This window comes from Ascaphus truei, chromosome 14 (genome assembly GCF_040206685.1).
Source record: "Ascaphus truei isolate aAscTru1 chromosome 14, aAscTru1.hap1, whole genome shotgun sequence".
Lineage (NCBI taxonomy): Eukaryota > Metazoa > Chordata > Amphibia > Anura > Ascaphidae > Ascaphus > Ascaphus truei.
In genome coordinates this window covers 55,533,622-55,550,384 of record NC_134496.1, presented here as the reverse complement: position 1 = coordinate 55,550,384, position 16,763 = coordinate 55,533,622, and the positions used below count along the sequence as shown (strand labels likewise).

The 16,763-nt window shown below is 46.3% G+C and overlaps 1 protein-coding gene across 3 annotated transcripts in view; it reads left to right on the top strand.

Annotated features, from left to right (window-relative positions):
- FGF12 (fibroblast growth factor 12) overlaps positions 1-16,763 on the top strand; it is a 229,177-nt gene that overhangs the window by 57,064 nt on the left and 155,350 nt on the right. The window contains exon 1 of one of the 3 annotated variants that reach the window (XM_075571047.1): positions 10,184-10,544. The exons of the other annotated variants lie outside the window; for them this stretch is intronic. Within the exon in view, the coding sequence (XP_075427162.1) occupies positions 10,454-10,544 (91 nt within the window). The 5' untranslated portion in view covers positions 10,184-10,453. Of the gene's footprint in view, positions 1-10,183; positions 10,545-16,763 lie in introns of those variants that run through there. 3 annotated transcript variants of the gene reach the window in all.

Genomic DNA, 16,763 nt, shown 5'->3' with positions numbered 1-16,763 from the left:
GTTATAGCAGACGCTTCTAGGGAAAGGGAATACAGATTCCCAGCGGTCACTGTGGGTGGGTCATAGCGGGTCACAACGGTCACCGTGGGTAGGTCACAGCGGGTTACGTGGGTGGGTCACAGCAGGTCCCAGCAGTCAATGTGAGTGGGTCACACAGGTCACCGTGGGTGTGTCAAAGCTGTCCCCGTGGGTGGGTCACAGCGGTCAATGTTGGTGGGTCACAGCGGTCACTGTGGGTCACCGTGGGTCACAGCGGTCAATGTGGGTGAATCACAACGGTCACTGTGGGTGGGTCACAGCGGGTCACCGTGGGTGGGTCACAGCGGTCAATGTGGGTGGGTCACAGCGGTCACTGTGGTCACTGTGGTCACTGTGGCTAGGTCACAGTGGGTCGCAGTGGTCCTCGTGGGTGGGTCACAGCGGTCACTGTGGGTGGGTCACAGCGGTCCCCGTGGGTGGGTCACAGCGGGTCACCATGGGTGGGTCACAGCGGGTCACCGTGGGTGGGTCACAGATACAGGATTATAATGCAGGGTAAAGTAAGGTAAGTAACAAGTTTAATGCCAGAGAGACCAGTAAAGTATTACTTCTTAACCCCTTCAGTGCCACAGGGTCCTGCCACCCTGTTTATGTAGCTCCCTCTTTGGGGACTACTAGTTCTGTAAAAGGAATGATTGCTTTAAGGGGTTAACTGTGTTGGCTCAGTCAGATTACTCCCCTCCCCACCTTGTGAGTATGATAGCAATGTAAAGGTGTATATAGCTCCTAGTGTTCTAGAAGCAGGTTCTTCAGAGTTCTGACCGTGGTCCTCCTAGGAGGGAGAATAGGGAGGGAGCTGCTTGGGGGAGGGGTTGTCATGGAGGGGAGTTTCCCCAGGAGGGAAAAGAGCTGAGGTGGGAAGGAGCTGAGCAAGGGGGGGGGAGCAGAGGTAGGGAGGTGCTTGCAGAGGAGGGGGAGAGGGAGCAGAGGTAGGGAGGTGCTTGCAGAGGAGGGGGAGAGGGAGCAGAGGTAGGGAGGTGCTTGCAGAGGAGGGGGAGAGGGAGCAGAGGTAGGGAGGTGCTTGCAGAGGAGGGAGAAAGGGGGTTGCTGTCACTGGTGGGAGGTGCTGAGGGGAGGAAGGGAAGGCACTCACGGGATTAAGGGGGGGGGTCGCTGTCATGGAGGGGCAGTGTTAGGAGGAGCAGGCAGCAGCGCGGGAAAGAAGAGGCATTTTCCCACCAAAGACCCCCCCCCCCAGCCCCCTGCTGTGAGAAATGGCAGAGAGAAGGCAGACATTTTTTTTAATCCCCTGTCCCCAGCGTAATGCGTTGAAACCCGGGGGATTAAAAACCTAGCATCTAATTAGTGTGGCTTTATTAAAAGCACACCAAACTTTGTAGGTTACCTGTGAGTGACCCCTGGTGGAGCAGAATACAATTAATAGTACTCTAGTACCTCGCGTGTCAGCAAGTACCCTGGTAAATGTATGTGAATAAATACTATGAGTCTCACTACCAAGGGGTCACTCACAGGTAACCTACAAGGTTTTGTGTGCTTTTAATAAAGCCACACTAATTAGATACTAGGTTTTTAATCACTTCTACTACACACTCTACTAGTGGCGAACATCGCCTTAGGAGAATTAGGAGCAGCAGTACCTGGATAGTACCAGGACTCAGGATAAACTGCTCACCCACTCAGTGGCGATAAATACGGTACCCAATCCTCACCTGATCCTCACAGGACCTCAGGTGAACATTCATCTGTTCTAATAGGAACACACATCACAGACCGTCATATCAGATAGATATGAATCCAAGAGGGATTAGTTAAAATAGTGATTTGTTTGAGGATTTTGTGTTGTGTAGTCCACCATTATTTTATCATTATCATACTAACAAAGTTTTTATTTTAAAATACATCAGCTGGTGAGTGCTATACTAGGGGCCTTTCAGGAGAGATGTACCCCAGTGCAGGAGAGGGAATGCAGAAGAGAAAAATCTGTCCCTAGCGCAGGTCAGTAAATAAAAGTATTTTATATTTAAATGAAAATAGGAATCGCACGTACAATAGATATAATATTAAAAGGCGTATATCACATGAATAATGATGTGTGGAGTTGAATCGCTCACGGTCTCCGCTGTGACGCCGCTGGTCTGGGGCCCCCTCCCCGCCGGCATCGATCCTAGGTTCAGCTACATCACTTCCGGTCGCGTCACATTCGGTTTCGGTGTACAGCTTAGAAACGCGTCGGTGAGTACCAGGGCTGCCAACAGAAATCATGGGGCCGGGGACAAATGAAAGGAGCAGGGCCCCCCTCCCACCCCCCGAACCCATAGCGCACCTACCACGAAAAAATATCTTTTAGCGCGCAACTTTTACTTAACTGTTTTCTTATTGTGATACAGAAAAAAACATTACAATGCAACCTATTTATTTTTATATTTTCAACAAAAGACATGTGACTGCCTGCCTGGGTGGGTGGGTGGGTGAATGACGGTGAATGAATGATTGGGTGAATGACAGTGGGTGGGTGAATGACGGTGGGTGAATGAGAGTGGGTGGGTGGGTGGGAGACAGTGGGTGGGTGGAAGACAGTGACTGGGTGACAGTGACTAGGTGGGGGACAGTGACTAGGTGGGTGACACTCAGTGACTGGGTGGGTGACACTCAGTGACTGGGTGGGTGACAGTGACACTGGGTGACAGTGACAGTGGGTGACAGTGACAGTGGGTGACAGTGATAGTGGGTGACAGTGACTGGGTGGGGTGACTTACCTTGACCAGGTGGGTGCATCTTGTCGCCGGACGCTTCCCCCTCCTGCCCCCGATATCCCTGCAGCAGCTGCCCAGGACGGGAGGTGGACTTGGGGGAGGGGGCGCGGGAGGTGGGCTCTGGGGGCACACGGGAAGCTGGCTGCGGGGGGTACTTCCCCCTCCGTCCCACATTGGGAGCGGGGGGGCAGCCCAGAGGAGCCTGTTACTTCCCCCTCCATCCCACATTAGGGTGGGAGGGGGTAGCAGGCCCTGCTTGCCCTGCACATGCGCGGCGGGACCGCGGGAAATCACCGCCATTTTTTTAAACTTTTTTTTAAATTTATTAAATTAACTGACCCACGGGGCCGGGACGCCAGTGCCCTTTGTCCCCCCCTGTTGGCGGCCCTGGTGAGTACTCTGCCAGCAGCTGCCTCCCTCCCCCTGTTGGCGGCCCTGGTGAGTACTCTGCCAGCAGCTGCCTCCCTCTCACTGCGTTTTCCTTTGTTCCCGCTGGATTGTAAGGCGCTCTATGTAATTATGTCACAATGGATAAATGACAGCAGACATTGGGGGGCTTCACTAATCCTCCTGGGGTATCAGGCAGTTAATACACCCTTTGGGTCTTAGTCAGGGGACTGTTCTAGTTAATGCCTTAGAAGTGATTGGTGTTACACTGCTTGTTACTTAGTATTGATTTACATTGTGGGATAATTTTTTTTAATGGGACCAGTGCTGTTCTTTGGGGATACCTGTGTGTATAGATCTCTTGATGTGGATTTCCGCGTGTGACCTCAGTATACATTTCTCTGTTAATAGAAGTAGATTTAGGCCCGGGCCATAGAGGGGGGGAGCCGTGCTGAGGCGAGCGGACGCTGAGGCTCGCCTGCAGAAGCTGGGCGATTTCATGCCCATACAGGCGAGCCAGCGTCCGCGATCGGAGGTGGGGGGAGACTGTAGGGAGGCGGGGCAGTGACGTCGCTGGGCCAATCGCCCGCGACGCACTGATGTCGACGTCACGGCGCCGACGTCACGGCGCCGTGACGTTGACGCAGCCCCACTCTCATTGGAGGGTTTCAGCCGACAGCGCGCTGAAAAACAGCTTGGCGCTCCGCTGAAACCTCCAACTCCTCCGCACGCCTGCGGACGCTCGCGTGAGCCCCCTCTCAAGGCATCCTCATTGAGGATGCAGGGGCTCAGCGCGGAGCGTCCGCACGCCTCAGCATGGCCTGTCCATCTATGGACACGGCCTTATATTGGTGACCCGCAGCCATGATTGGAGGGTTCTTTTGTATCAAAACTGATACAAAAAATACAAATATCTTTGGACCCGCTGGTCAGCTATGGGGGACCCGCTGGTCAGCTCTGAGGGGCCTGCCACTTCCACCTTGACCCCCCCCCCCCCACTTTATTTCCTGTTTCAGCTCCCTGACTCCTTGGTTTCCGAGATACTCATCGGGGAAGGTTCCACCAGTACTTCATGGATGTTTAACCCCCCCGTGTCATGCAGGCCAATGGGCGGCCATGACGGATGATGTCACGGCTTCCTACTGGCCGGCATGATGCAGGGAATTGTTTCCCCTGAAGGCCACTTTACCAGCGCCACCTTCCCCGGTAGGTATCCCAGGCAGCGGAGGTTCCCCGGAGCTGACAGTAACAAAGAGATCTGAGGTGTGCAGTAAGGCAGGGGTGAGCAACTCCAGTCCTCAAGGGCCACAAACAGGCCAGGTTTCTGGATATCCCTGCTTCAGCACAGGTACCTGAATCAGTGGCTCAGTCAAAGACTGCACCACCTGTGCTCAAGCAGGGATATCCTGAACACCTGACCTGTTGGTGGCTCTTGAGCATTGGAGTTGCGCCCCCACCCTCCCCCCTGCAATAGGAGGTGGACATTCAGGCCTTTCACTTCAGCAAATCATTAAAACAGGGAGGGGGGAAGCTGAAGGACTAGAGAACAGCATGGTATTCTGAGGCTAATCTGGCTGTAGGGCTATGAACAGATTGTACATAAACCAGAGTTAAATTAGCCAGATCAGCACATGTGCATTACATTAGCTCCATGTCATTACAGTGTCATTGATTCGGACTATTTCTAAGAGAATATTAGTGAGATAAATACTCACCATGTCAGGGAGATTTATTTCTCTTTGGCACGTTTTGTTTGCCAGTGAATACATGAGGATTATTTGCATACCTTGTAACAAACTGGGATAGGATTCTTTGTGTGATGGTCCAGAGGTCAATTCTATATCGGAGTTACTGGTTACCAAGACATGAGCCTTTCATCTTATATCCACCCAATCAGCTGTATAATTCACTCAACAAACCTGCTTTAAAGCAGCATTGTTGGTGGGGTGAGTTTATATTTCTAGGATCCGGTAGCTACTTTTCGAGAAATAGTAACTTTAATCCGTTACACGGCAGCATATCTAAATGTTGATATTTTACATTGGCCTTTGCTGCTGTACTGGGAGGGAGGGGGGTGGGGGGGGGGGAGGGAGGCTCAACGCCAGTCCTCGACCACCCAACTGGTCAGGTTTTAAGGATATCCTAACTTCAGCACAGGTGGCTTAATCAGTCAAAGACCATGCAACTGATTGAGCCACCTGTGCTGAAGCTGGGATATCATACCTGACCTGTTGGGTGGTCTTGAAGACTGGAGTTGAGCCCCCCCCCCTGCTGTAATCCAATGTAAAAGCAAAAAGGTGAGTCCGAGACAGTATTGCCCAATACTATTATTAGAGGCGATTGAAGAATCTATGTTGAGTCTGTAGCTGTAATTATTGGTCTGATTTTCTAACAATGTTGTTGGTATCCCATATTAAATGCAATTACTCATAATATCCCCCCCCCCCCCCACTCTTTAAGCTCTTTTTAATGCATTTTAATATACTAAGCTTTTTTGGGTTGTTATAGCAGCCATTAAAGCTGCAGTTCAAGCTCCCGTTTTTTTTTTAGTTTTTTTTTTTTACTTCAATAGTTTCATGTGGGCAATCTCTAATTACCTAAAGAACTGCATAGCTGCCGGTCAATTCGTTCTCCGTCTATTGATCGGCAAAGTTTGGCGACATCTTTAAATATGGGGAATGTAAATGGTTGCTATAGGAACAGGCATGCTTGTTAAAATAGAATACAAGAAATTTGGTCTTTCAAAGTTGTTGTTTTTTTAAACAGAAAATGCTAAAAGTTTTTTTTCTTATTACAGAACTGATTTATTAAAAAAAAAACACACATGCAGGATATTGCTTGAACTGCAGCTTTAAGGAAGCCACAGCACTACCCCTTTTTAAATAGGCAGCCATACTGGGAGCCTTGGGAAGCAGGATCTTTGCCGATCCATCACGGGAGAACGGATCCATCGGCAGCCTGCATCATTACATTGCTTTGGAAGCGATGCACTGCTGCATTTATTCAAACAAAAATGAACAAAATGTCCAGAGCCAATGCAAATTTAAATAACTCATATTGTGCAGAAGACTCCCATTATATTTTAAATATTTCATTTTTGTTTCATACCAATGGCAGATATTGGCTGCGGAGACTCATGATGTTTACAAAGTATAAAATGTTACATAGTTACATAGTAGATGAGGTTGAAAAAAGACGTACGTCCATCCAGTTCAACTTATGCTAAATTTAGTCAACAGATACTTTATCCTATATCTACTGTATACTTCCTTATTGATCCAGAAGAAGGCAAACAAAAAACCCCAGTGACATATCATCAAAAGATCTCTCATAAGGGGAAAAATAAATTCCTTCCTGACTCTAAGAATTACTCCCTGGGTCAACATCCTTCCCATGTTTACTTATTTGGTATATCCCTGTATACCTTTCCTTTCTAAAAAGATGTCCAACCTTTTTTTTGAACAAATGTATTGTATCAGTCTCCATGGCTAATGAATTACACATTTTAACTGCCCTTACTGTAAACAACCCTTTCCTTTGTTGCTGGTGAAATCTCCTTTCCTCCAACCTTAAGGGATGGCCCCGAGTCCTTTGTACTGCCCGTGGGATGAATAGTTATTTTGAAAGCTCCTTGTATTGTCCCCGAATATATTTGTATATAGTTATCATATCCCCTCTTAGACGCCTCTTTTCTAATGTAAATAAATCTAATTTAGCTAGCCTCTCTTCATAAATTAGATTGTCCATCCTCTTTATTCATTTGGTGGCTCTTCTCTGCACTCTCTAGTTCCATAATGTATTTTCTAAGGAGTGGTGCCCACAATTGTACTCCATAATCAAGGTGTGGTCTTACTAATGCTTTGTAAAGGGGCATGATTATGTTTATTTCCCATCCATCCATTCCCCCTTTAATGCAAGATAAGATCTTCTTTGCCTTTTCAGCTACTGCTTGACTTTGGGCACTATTGCTAAGCCTGCTGTCTACAAGCACTCCTAAATCCTTCTCCATCAAGGATTCCCCCAATGTATCCCCATTTAATTTGCAAGTCACCTGTTTATTCTTGCTTCCCAAATGCATAACCTTACATTTATATGTATTAAACCTCACCTGCCATTTACCTGCCCAAGTTTCCAGTCTCTCCAAGTCCCTCTGAAGAGAAATTACATCCTGCTCTGATTCTACTACTTTACACAATTTAGTATCATCAGCAAAGATGGTGACTTTGCTCTCGATGCCAACCTCAAAGTCATTAATAAACAAGTTATAAAGCAGGGGTCCCAGTACCGATCCCTGAGCTACTCCACTCACAACCTTAGCCCAACCTGAAAATGTCCCATTTATGACAACCCTCTTTTGTCTGTCCTTCAACCAGTTTTCAATCCAGGTGCATATATTATTACTGAGTCCAATTTTCTTTAGCCAAATAAGCCCTACAATCAGTAGTGTATATTTATTGTTATTACGCTATGTCTTCAGATGAGTCCAGTTACCACCAGAGTTCTGTGGGCTACAATTACAAACAATTTCTTCTCCCCTCCTGTCATTCCCTAAAATTGTGCAAGAGTCTCACACAGCCTGACATTGCAGCTTTTATATGCAGTTATGGTAGGTACGGGTCAGGCGGCTGTGGATAGAACGCCCAGGTACAGGGCTCTACCTTCTATCACAAAGGCAATGGAATACAGATTTCATCAGCTGGAAAAACGTATTGACAAACTGCATTTAAATTGCCATCATCGCTTAGTTTACTTCCTGAACTGCACTGCAATGGGTACTTACTAATTTCCACTCATTAGTGATGGTTATTTAAAATGTACTTTACTTTCTATGACGTCTTTCATATGTAGGAGCTTGCATTGTTTGTCTGACAGGGCAATACCTGCTCTTTTTCCCCAAAATATTTTTTCAATCTTTAACACACATATATATATGCACAAAGTATAGTTGGCCTTCTGGGAAATAAGGGGCAGCGTCTTAAAGTACAGCAAGTCTCAGGAGCATGGAGGGTCCCTTGTTGAGCTTCAACATCTGTCATTTCATTTCCTTTTTCCACAGCCCACAGCATCTAGCTCATAGCCAATAAAAGATTCACTCCACAGGGTTATGCTTGTGCCTCTTTATTCTCCCCAAGGACAAGAGGAAAAACAGCTGTTACTATGGTGGCAAGTGACTGTAATTAAGACCTTATCCACAACAGGAGTTTCCAGGCCATTGAGTCTCACAGGTTAACAGTGGTATCCTGTAAAATGTTGACTTATTTTGTTTCTAGTTCACATTATTGATGGAGGAGCACAACTTTATCTCACTAAAAGATCATGCTCAGACAATAGAAATGAAATCTGGGGACAGTGTATCAAAGTAAATCAAATATTTTTTTCCCATTCAACTAATACTAGGAGAGGCAATTAGAATGGGTGTTGATTAGCATTGATGTATAAAGCTATTTTCCATCACGGTGGCCTGCTTTAACATGTTGGGTGTCAGTGATCTGGGGAGTGCTTATAGGAAAAGTTAAGTGAAGAAATACCCAACACAAGTTACCACGAGATGCATTTGGTTGTTTATCATGGACCGCCATTTTTCCCCCCAGACATTTCCACTGCTAATAATCCTTACCCGGTCTCTGAGTGGGTAACAAGGGGATACTATTGAGTAGTGGCTTCCCCTTTTCTCATAAATGTGATTTTCACTCCACGGCCTGATAGGGCAATCAAGACAGGTCTGTAATGAAATACTATGGGAAATACATTACATATTGTGTTTTGCAGTTGAACAGTAAGCTTCTAGGATCCTTAAGAAATCATCATTGTATTGAGTCAACCGCTTCTTTATTTCATGTCTTTCTCTTAGTTTCATTAGTTTAGATCCACCACAAAATGTATGTACTGGTATGTGCCCCCAGCAACGGGTAGCTGCAAAGCATATACAGACAGCAAGATCAATCTTACTCTTAGTAAGTGAATAACTTATTAAAAATGCCAGAATTGCATTTAAGAATAAAAAAAACAATAATTAAATTACAAAAAGCTGTAGTATACCCACAGAAAGAGAAATGGGCGGTTATAAGGGTGCCTACTAAAAGATGATAAGTAATATACAGTAAAAGTATTATGTATTGTTGCAATTGTATTCTTATTGTTATTTTCATCTCCCTATTGTACTGTGATGCGCCAGTATTTGCCAGTGCATTATGAATAAATGATGATAATAAATAATATTTACACTAAAAGAATGGGGAACACAGTAAAATTACTTTAAAGGTTTTACATACAAAAGAAATACACGTATTTCAAAGAGAAAGTGTCAGTTTAAGAGCCAAGTTATAAAACTGAAGGCAAAATGTAAGTATTTATTCACTTAACTACTATGTGAATAAATGGAACTGATTGAGGAGCCAATGAATAGAATAATTGACATGGGCAGACAGAGTTAGGAAAGAGTAGGGTAGAATATGTTATTCAAATGGAGGAATATTGCCACATGGGATGCAGCACGTGAGCTTTATTTCTCATCACATTCTATGTAACAATGTGAGAAACGTGGGGGCAAAGTGCACATTCACACGCAGTTTCTCTCTTGTACAATTCACCTAACTTGCTAAGGCTCAGGCTTGAGGTATTCTCAGGTACAGCATAGTCACCTTGGATCATATTATCAGGAGTGTGTGAGAGAGAGAATAATTCTCTCTGGCACACGTTTATAGCAGCAGTGATCCTGAGAAAGACCATGAATAATCTCAATCTGATTACGGTAAATTAGCTGAATGTTCCACCGTTTACCCTACAAGAAGAAAGACAATGGAACATTTAGCCCTGGCCAGTATTTGTCGATGAGCATTACATATACTCCACATAAACGGTTGTATATTACATTGCTATGTTTCCTCCTGCCTCTGTTTGTATTGCTACATCTACATGTATTTTTCCATCTATCTCTCCATCTATCCTCCTCTCAGTGCTAATCTCTCCTCCTATCAGCTACAGTCTGAGCTCTGTGCGCTGGGTGCTGGGTGCTGGAGCTGCATGTTGTTCAGATGTTCAGCCTTTGTTGGAGAAGGCAGGGCTTGGAGGAGAGTCCGCGTTTTCCGGCTGACGTCCTCACAAAGCTCTCCAAGGCTCTGCCTCTTTTGGCAAACTGCCTTCATTGAAAAGTCCCAACATGTCACATTTGAGCAGTTTATAATCATCTGATCTTGAATGCTACTTGTAAACCAAACCCCAGTCGATGCCACGACTGCGAGATCCGTGGAGTGGATTATGAGCTGCGGACTCCACGTTGTGAATCTGTCAGGGAATCAGGAATAAGTCAATCAATGAAGATTCTTGGGCATTTCCTGAAGAAAGGTGTGCATATGCTGCAGTGTCTATGTGGGAAGCGCCTGAAACAGAACAAGAATTCAAGTGGTGAGCTAAGCTGGTTAACTCATACAGTACAGTACATGCCTCCCTTTTGCAGATTCAATGAACAGCCTTACGAGAATGTGTTGTACTTAATATTTCGTCTTCAATATATTTCCATCCATTAGTGGCAGGCAGGCCTGCTGTGATTGCCTTACATATACATTCACAAAGGAAAGGAGAGACAAATGCAACATTGTTATACCTCAGATTTGAATTCTTTGATATTGCCTCTTTGTTTTTATTGCAATCCGAGAGGTAGCTGAATAATGGAGATGTTTAACTATTGCCTTACAGTACTCAGAGAAAGATCATAAATATATATTTTCCTTCATTGCACTTTTCACAGTCGGAGAGTTTGATTATAGATCTTGCAAAGTTACCACCTATTCCTCCCATAGAACCATTTTTGACCCTTAGGATGAGATACTTACAAATACTGCTGTGTATTTTAAGTTACATGTGGCATCACAAACTTTTCTGAGCTTAGTGCTGTAACCATAAGTACTGTTGTGATCTTGCCCAAAAACGGACTTTCAGGCATGCTGTGATAAAGAGATACTTTAACACCTGTCAGAGTTCATTTCAATTATAACTGAAAATGATATTTCAGCACCATGGACAGATATACTGTATCAGCAATCGTCTGCTTTTCTACTGTAACTTGCTATAGGTGAAATTCTATATCTATAATCAGACATGCCTATATTTGTTTTATAGTGCTGTAGAGGTGTACAAGACAAGCCCCGGTGTAATCTATTGCAAACATTGTCAGCACTGGAGGATTTGAAAGTTGTCTCTAATGCGTGTCTTAAAATATGAGATTTGAGAAAAATTAAAGTTAAAACAAAAATATCTGTTCAAGGTCTTTAAAGTTTGCTGCTGATAATGTCTAAAGAACTTTACAAACTGCATATGGTTGTATTTGCCGAATATTTAGATTGCTTGACATTATGTAGGTTTATCGTCTGAGTATTTATTTTGAGTGAGCTTGTCAGACAACCAGGGCTTCTGCAAGTGGGAGGTTATAATATTTAAATACTTGATTTTGTGTTCTTGTTGGAACAGCTAGAAGGTTAGTCATAATAATATATCCTGCATTATCACTTTTATCTTTTTATTACCACCTCTGAGCTCAAACCATGTTCTCTTTATCCACAGTATAGTTATTAAAAGTTCTGCCGAGCAACCAATGTTGGTTTTTTTTCTGCAACTTACCATCAGACATAAAGAAAGGACAGATAGCATAGAAGCAAAAGGCAGGGTTACCATAGTTATGCAGAACAAACTAATTGCAGCATAGTGTTTTATTTATTTATTCCGAATGATGCAGTTATTACGGTGGGTTTGTGTTACTTTGTGCTGGTTGGAGGTAATTGTTTTATTACATAAACGGACTGCAACACGTTACATGTCCGACTCCGGCCTCTGGACATTGCAGGCCTCTGCGGCTACAAAAGAGTTAACATTCAGCGAGAATGCAAAATACCCCAAGCCCAGCACTGCACATGTGCAAAGTCTGGTACCTGCTGGAGACTCTGTAGGGTTCACTCGCGGTTAATTGGTTAATTGGCTGCAGGCAATTAACAAAACAAATGGTGAGTGTTAACAAGAGATTGTAAAGTTTAAAAAGTCCCACACTAAACAAGCTGATAATGTGAGTGAAACTTTTACACTTTATTTCTTGTCTATTTTTTAAACCAAAAGCTGGTTTGTAAGGTTACATTTAGATAACGTGGCCCTGCTTTCCTGTCTCACTCCCCAGCTTCTGTATGCCGAGGATTAGCTCACAAAGGCCTATGTACTAAGCATTGCAAATAGAATTTTTGGCGTAAAATTGATGCACAGAAATCGAGGGTTTCTCCCCTCCAGCCTCCCCCTGCACCCCCTAAAATTGTAACCCTTTGAGTGTTGGAGAGACTGCAACACTAGAGTGCCTTGGATCCTCCGACAAAGCGCGGTCACATGATCGTAGCGACCATAAGGCTGAGTCCATGGTGACTTCAGCCGCGCGGAGGCGCGCTGAGGCTGAGGGAAAGCGGGTGCTTTCCCTGGCCTTAATTTGCGCGCCGTCCGGGGGTGTGTCGGGGGGCAGGCCAGTGACGTCACGGAGCTGGTTCGCCCTCATTGGGCGAACCGCTCACATGACCAGCCCTGCGCTCCTGTGAGCGCCAAAACTAAAAAATGAATGTCGGCTACGCTTCCGCATGCTTGCGGAAGCGTGCACGAGCCCCTGCTAAAGCCGCTCTCATTGCGGCTGCAGGGGCTCACTGCTGAGCATGAGCGTGGCTCAGCACGGGTCAGCGACTAAGCGCTGACCATGCCCGCGACTATACCCTGGAAACAGAAGAGGAGTCCTCTTCCAACTCACTTCACTGCAAATCGTGTCATGTGGTCTGTGGCAAAGCGTCACGCGATCTAAGCATGAAGTAACCCCTGGCGTGCCAGATCCCATGAGGTAAGGATTACACATCGGGGTGCCCAAAGGGTTAACCTGTGTTAAAATTGTTTGCAAACTTGTACCTGGCATAAATCCCAAAGTCTGACAGAATTGTTATCTCAGAATTAAATTGCTATATATGAACCCACAAATTCTTTCACGCAGCACACTTAACAACATTTAATACTTTCACAGTATCCCTATTCTAAATATTATTGCACAAATAATGTATATTTACTTCTACTAGTTATATATAAAAAACACAATTCAGTTTTAATAGAAATTGTATCGATCTTATATTTGCTGCTGCAATGCGTCAAACTTTATTTCGAAAAACAAACTATATACGTCCTATGTAGGAAGCCACATAGCGCCCGTCATACTGTACACATCACACACACACAACTGTCATACTGTACACAGCGCACACACGACCTTCATACTGTACACACTGCACACACAACTGTCATACTGTACACAGCACACATACGACCTTCATACTGTACACACGACCTTCATACTGTACACACGACCTTCATCCTGTACACACTGTACATATGACCTTCATACTATATTCACTGCACACACGCTCTTCATACTGTACACACCATGCACGTGACTTTCATACAGTACACACCGCGAACAGTTTGAGGGCCAAATACAGTTTCTTATTTAAGCCTGCGGGTATGATGTAGAATGAATGGAAAGCAGAAGTCTGTGCTGGTTGGTGCCTTTAAAACGGTTTCTCTGTTTAAACGTTTGACCTTACTGGAGCAATACGAGCATCCTCACCCCCCCCCCCCCCAATTTTTCCCCCATTGGATTGAGCTGAACCTGTTTCTTACGGCACACTGCAGTATTTCAGGAATGGAAATGACATGAGTATACCAAACGTAAGACTTAGGGCCTCATGCAGTAAAGGCCGATAGAAAAAATCGCCAGGGTTTTTAAATCGCCGTTTTTGGCAGCGTTGCTATCACGGTATTCAGAAAGCCCTGAATACCAGTGATAGCAACATTTCAACAAATGGCGAGTAGCCGACGCTAAGATGATCTGCCCTCCGAAAAGGGCTCACCCGGCGACTTGATTCTGCTGCAGAGAGAGAGAGCTGCCTCTCTCTGCGCAAATCTCGCACGAAATAAAAATATTTTCATTTAAATTTTATTACTAGTGTAGATGAGCATGGGGTCTCATAACCGTGTTAATTTCAGGTCCGGGGACACCCTGCTTCGGAGATACAGGCCCCGTTATGGGGTGCCGGTATCTCCTATGCATTGAAATGTCACATTGGTTGAAGTACAAGTCTGGTCCTCAGTATCTGAAGGCAGCACATTGGAGATCAGCGGGGGGGAGATCAGGGTGCAGCACAGTGAGGAGAGCAGCGGGGGGGAGATCAGGGTGCAGCACAGTGAGGAGATCAGCGAGGGGGAGATCAGGGTGCAGCACAGTGAGGAGAGCAGCGGAGGGGAGATCAGGGTGCAGCACAGTGAGGAGCGCAGCGGGGGGGAGATCAGGGTGCAGCACAGTGAGGAGAGCAGCGGGGGGGGGGGAGATCAGGGTGCAGCACAGTGAGGAGAGCAGCGGGGGGGAGATCAGGGTGCAGCACAGTGAGGAGATCAGCGAGGGGGAGATCAGGGTGCAGCACAGTGAGGAGAGCAGCGGAGGGGAGATCAGGGTGCAGCACAGTGAGGAGCGCAGCGGGGGGAGATCAGGGTGCAGCACAGTGAGGAGAGCAGCGGGGGGGGGGGGGGGAGATCAGGGTGCAGCACAGTGAGGAGAGCAGCGGGGGGGAGATCAGGGTGCAGCACAGTGAGGAGAGCAGCGGAGGGGAGATCAGGGTGCAGCACAGTGAGGAGATCAGCGAGGGGGAGATCGGTGCAGCACAGTGAGGAGAGCAGCGGAGGGGAGATCAGGGTGCAGCACAGTGAGGAGAGCAGCGGGGGGGAGATCAGGGTGCAGCACAGTGAGGAGATCAGCGAGGGGGAGATCAGGGTGCAGCACAGTGAGGAGAGCAGCGGAGGGGAGATCAGGGTGCAGCACAGTGAGGAGAGCAGCGGGGGGGGGAGATCAGGGTGCAGCACAGTGAGGAGAGCAGCGGAGGGGAGATCAGGGTGCAGCACAGTGAGGAGAGCAGCGGGGGGGGGGAGATCAGGGTGCAGCACAGTGAGGAGAGCAGCGGAGGGGTTAGATGGACCTCCCTTTGTTCAGCTCCCTGTGTCCCGGATGTGGCTGTAGCTTCAGTTTCAAGTTGCTAAATATAGACACATTAAGAAATACAAGGGGTTTTCCCCCATTATTTTACCGTAACCCCTGTGCTAATAGAACGGATTACACATTGCTGCTATCATTGTGGTTTATTCTAAAATGAATCCTTCCAACAACATACAGAGTTTTCAGATAAGCAACAGTAGAAGCTAATGGCACATCTACAATTGAATCATAAATAGAATGTGAATCAAATGAATTCAATAATGTGCTCCTGTTTTCCAATGGATGATTTGTACCAAGATAGCAGATATTTCAAAACAGGAAGGATCCAGTACAAATTGAATTTGATATCCTTCTTATTGCATGAAGACACAAACAGACATTGTTCCTCCAGACCATCAGATGATTCTTAAACCTGGAGATGCGAGCAGTGTTGTTCCACGTAATATATTCCTTGGGATAACTTTTTAATGGACCAATATGAGAGTTCTTCACAGCTGCAGCGTCGAACACCTTACAAGTATTATCCAGATGTGCTATTAGTGACATTGCTTGATTAACATGTTCAGATTTGATGAAACTACAATGATGCTATTCTATACGCTGTAGAAAAATCACAAACAAACCATGGTCCATTTATTTTGCAGTATTGAGGGAATTGCAGTAAAGGGATTTAGACAGCAATCTCCCTGAAATAAACTGTATGTGTGTGTGTGTGTGTGTGTGTGTGTGCGTGCGTGCGTGCGTGTATGTGTGTGCGTGTGGAAAAAAGCCCCAATCATGCAGACTGTCCAGACGAGATATTTAAAAGTATATTTGAATGATCATCCACTTCTTTGCTGCTGATGCCACAGAAGGGGCTCGCTCTCCCTCTAGGTGCTCCGCTCTCCCTCTAGGTGCTCCGCTGTCCCTCTAGGTCCCTCTAGGTGCTCCGCTCTCCCTCTAGGTACTCCGCTCTCCCTCTAGGTGCTCCGCTCTCCCTCTAGGTGCTCTGCTCTCCCTCTAGGTGCTCTGCTGTCCCTCTAGGTCCCTCTAGGTGCTCCGCTCTCCCTCTAGGTGCTCCGCTCTCCCTCTAGGTGCTCCGCTGTCCCTCTAGGTGCTCCGCTCTCCCTCTAGGTGCTCCGCTGTCCCTCTAGGTACTTCGCTCTCCCTGTAGGTGCTCCGCTGTCCCTCTAGGTGCTCCGCTGTCTCTCTAGGTGCTCCGCTCTCCCTCTAGGTGCTCCGCTCTCCCTCTAGGTGCTCCGCTCTCCCTCTAGGTGCTTCGCTCTCCCTCTAGGTGCTCCGCTGTCCCTCTAGGTGCTCCGCTGTCCCTCTAGGTGCTCCGCTGTCGGCTGTCCCTCTAGGTGCTCCGCTGTCCCTCTAGGTGCTCCGCTGTCCCTCTAGGTGCTCCGCTCTCCCTTTAGGTGCTCCACTCTCCCTCTAGGTGCTCCGCTCTCCCTCTAGGTGCTCCGCTCTCCCTCTAGGTGCTCCGCGTTGATATTCAAGAAATATAAAAAAGGTGCAGCGCACCAGAATGAATGTATTTAAATACACCTATTTTGCCATTCATTCTGGTGTGATTATATATATAGTACTAA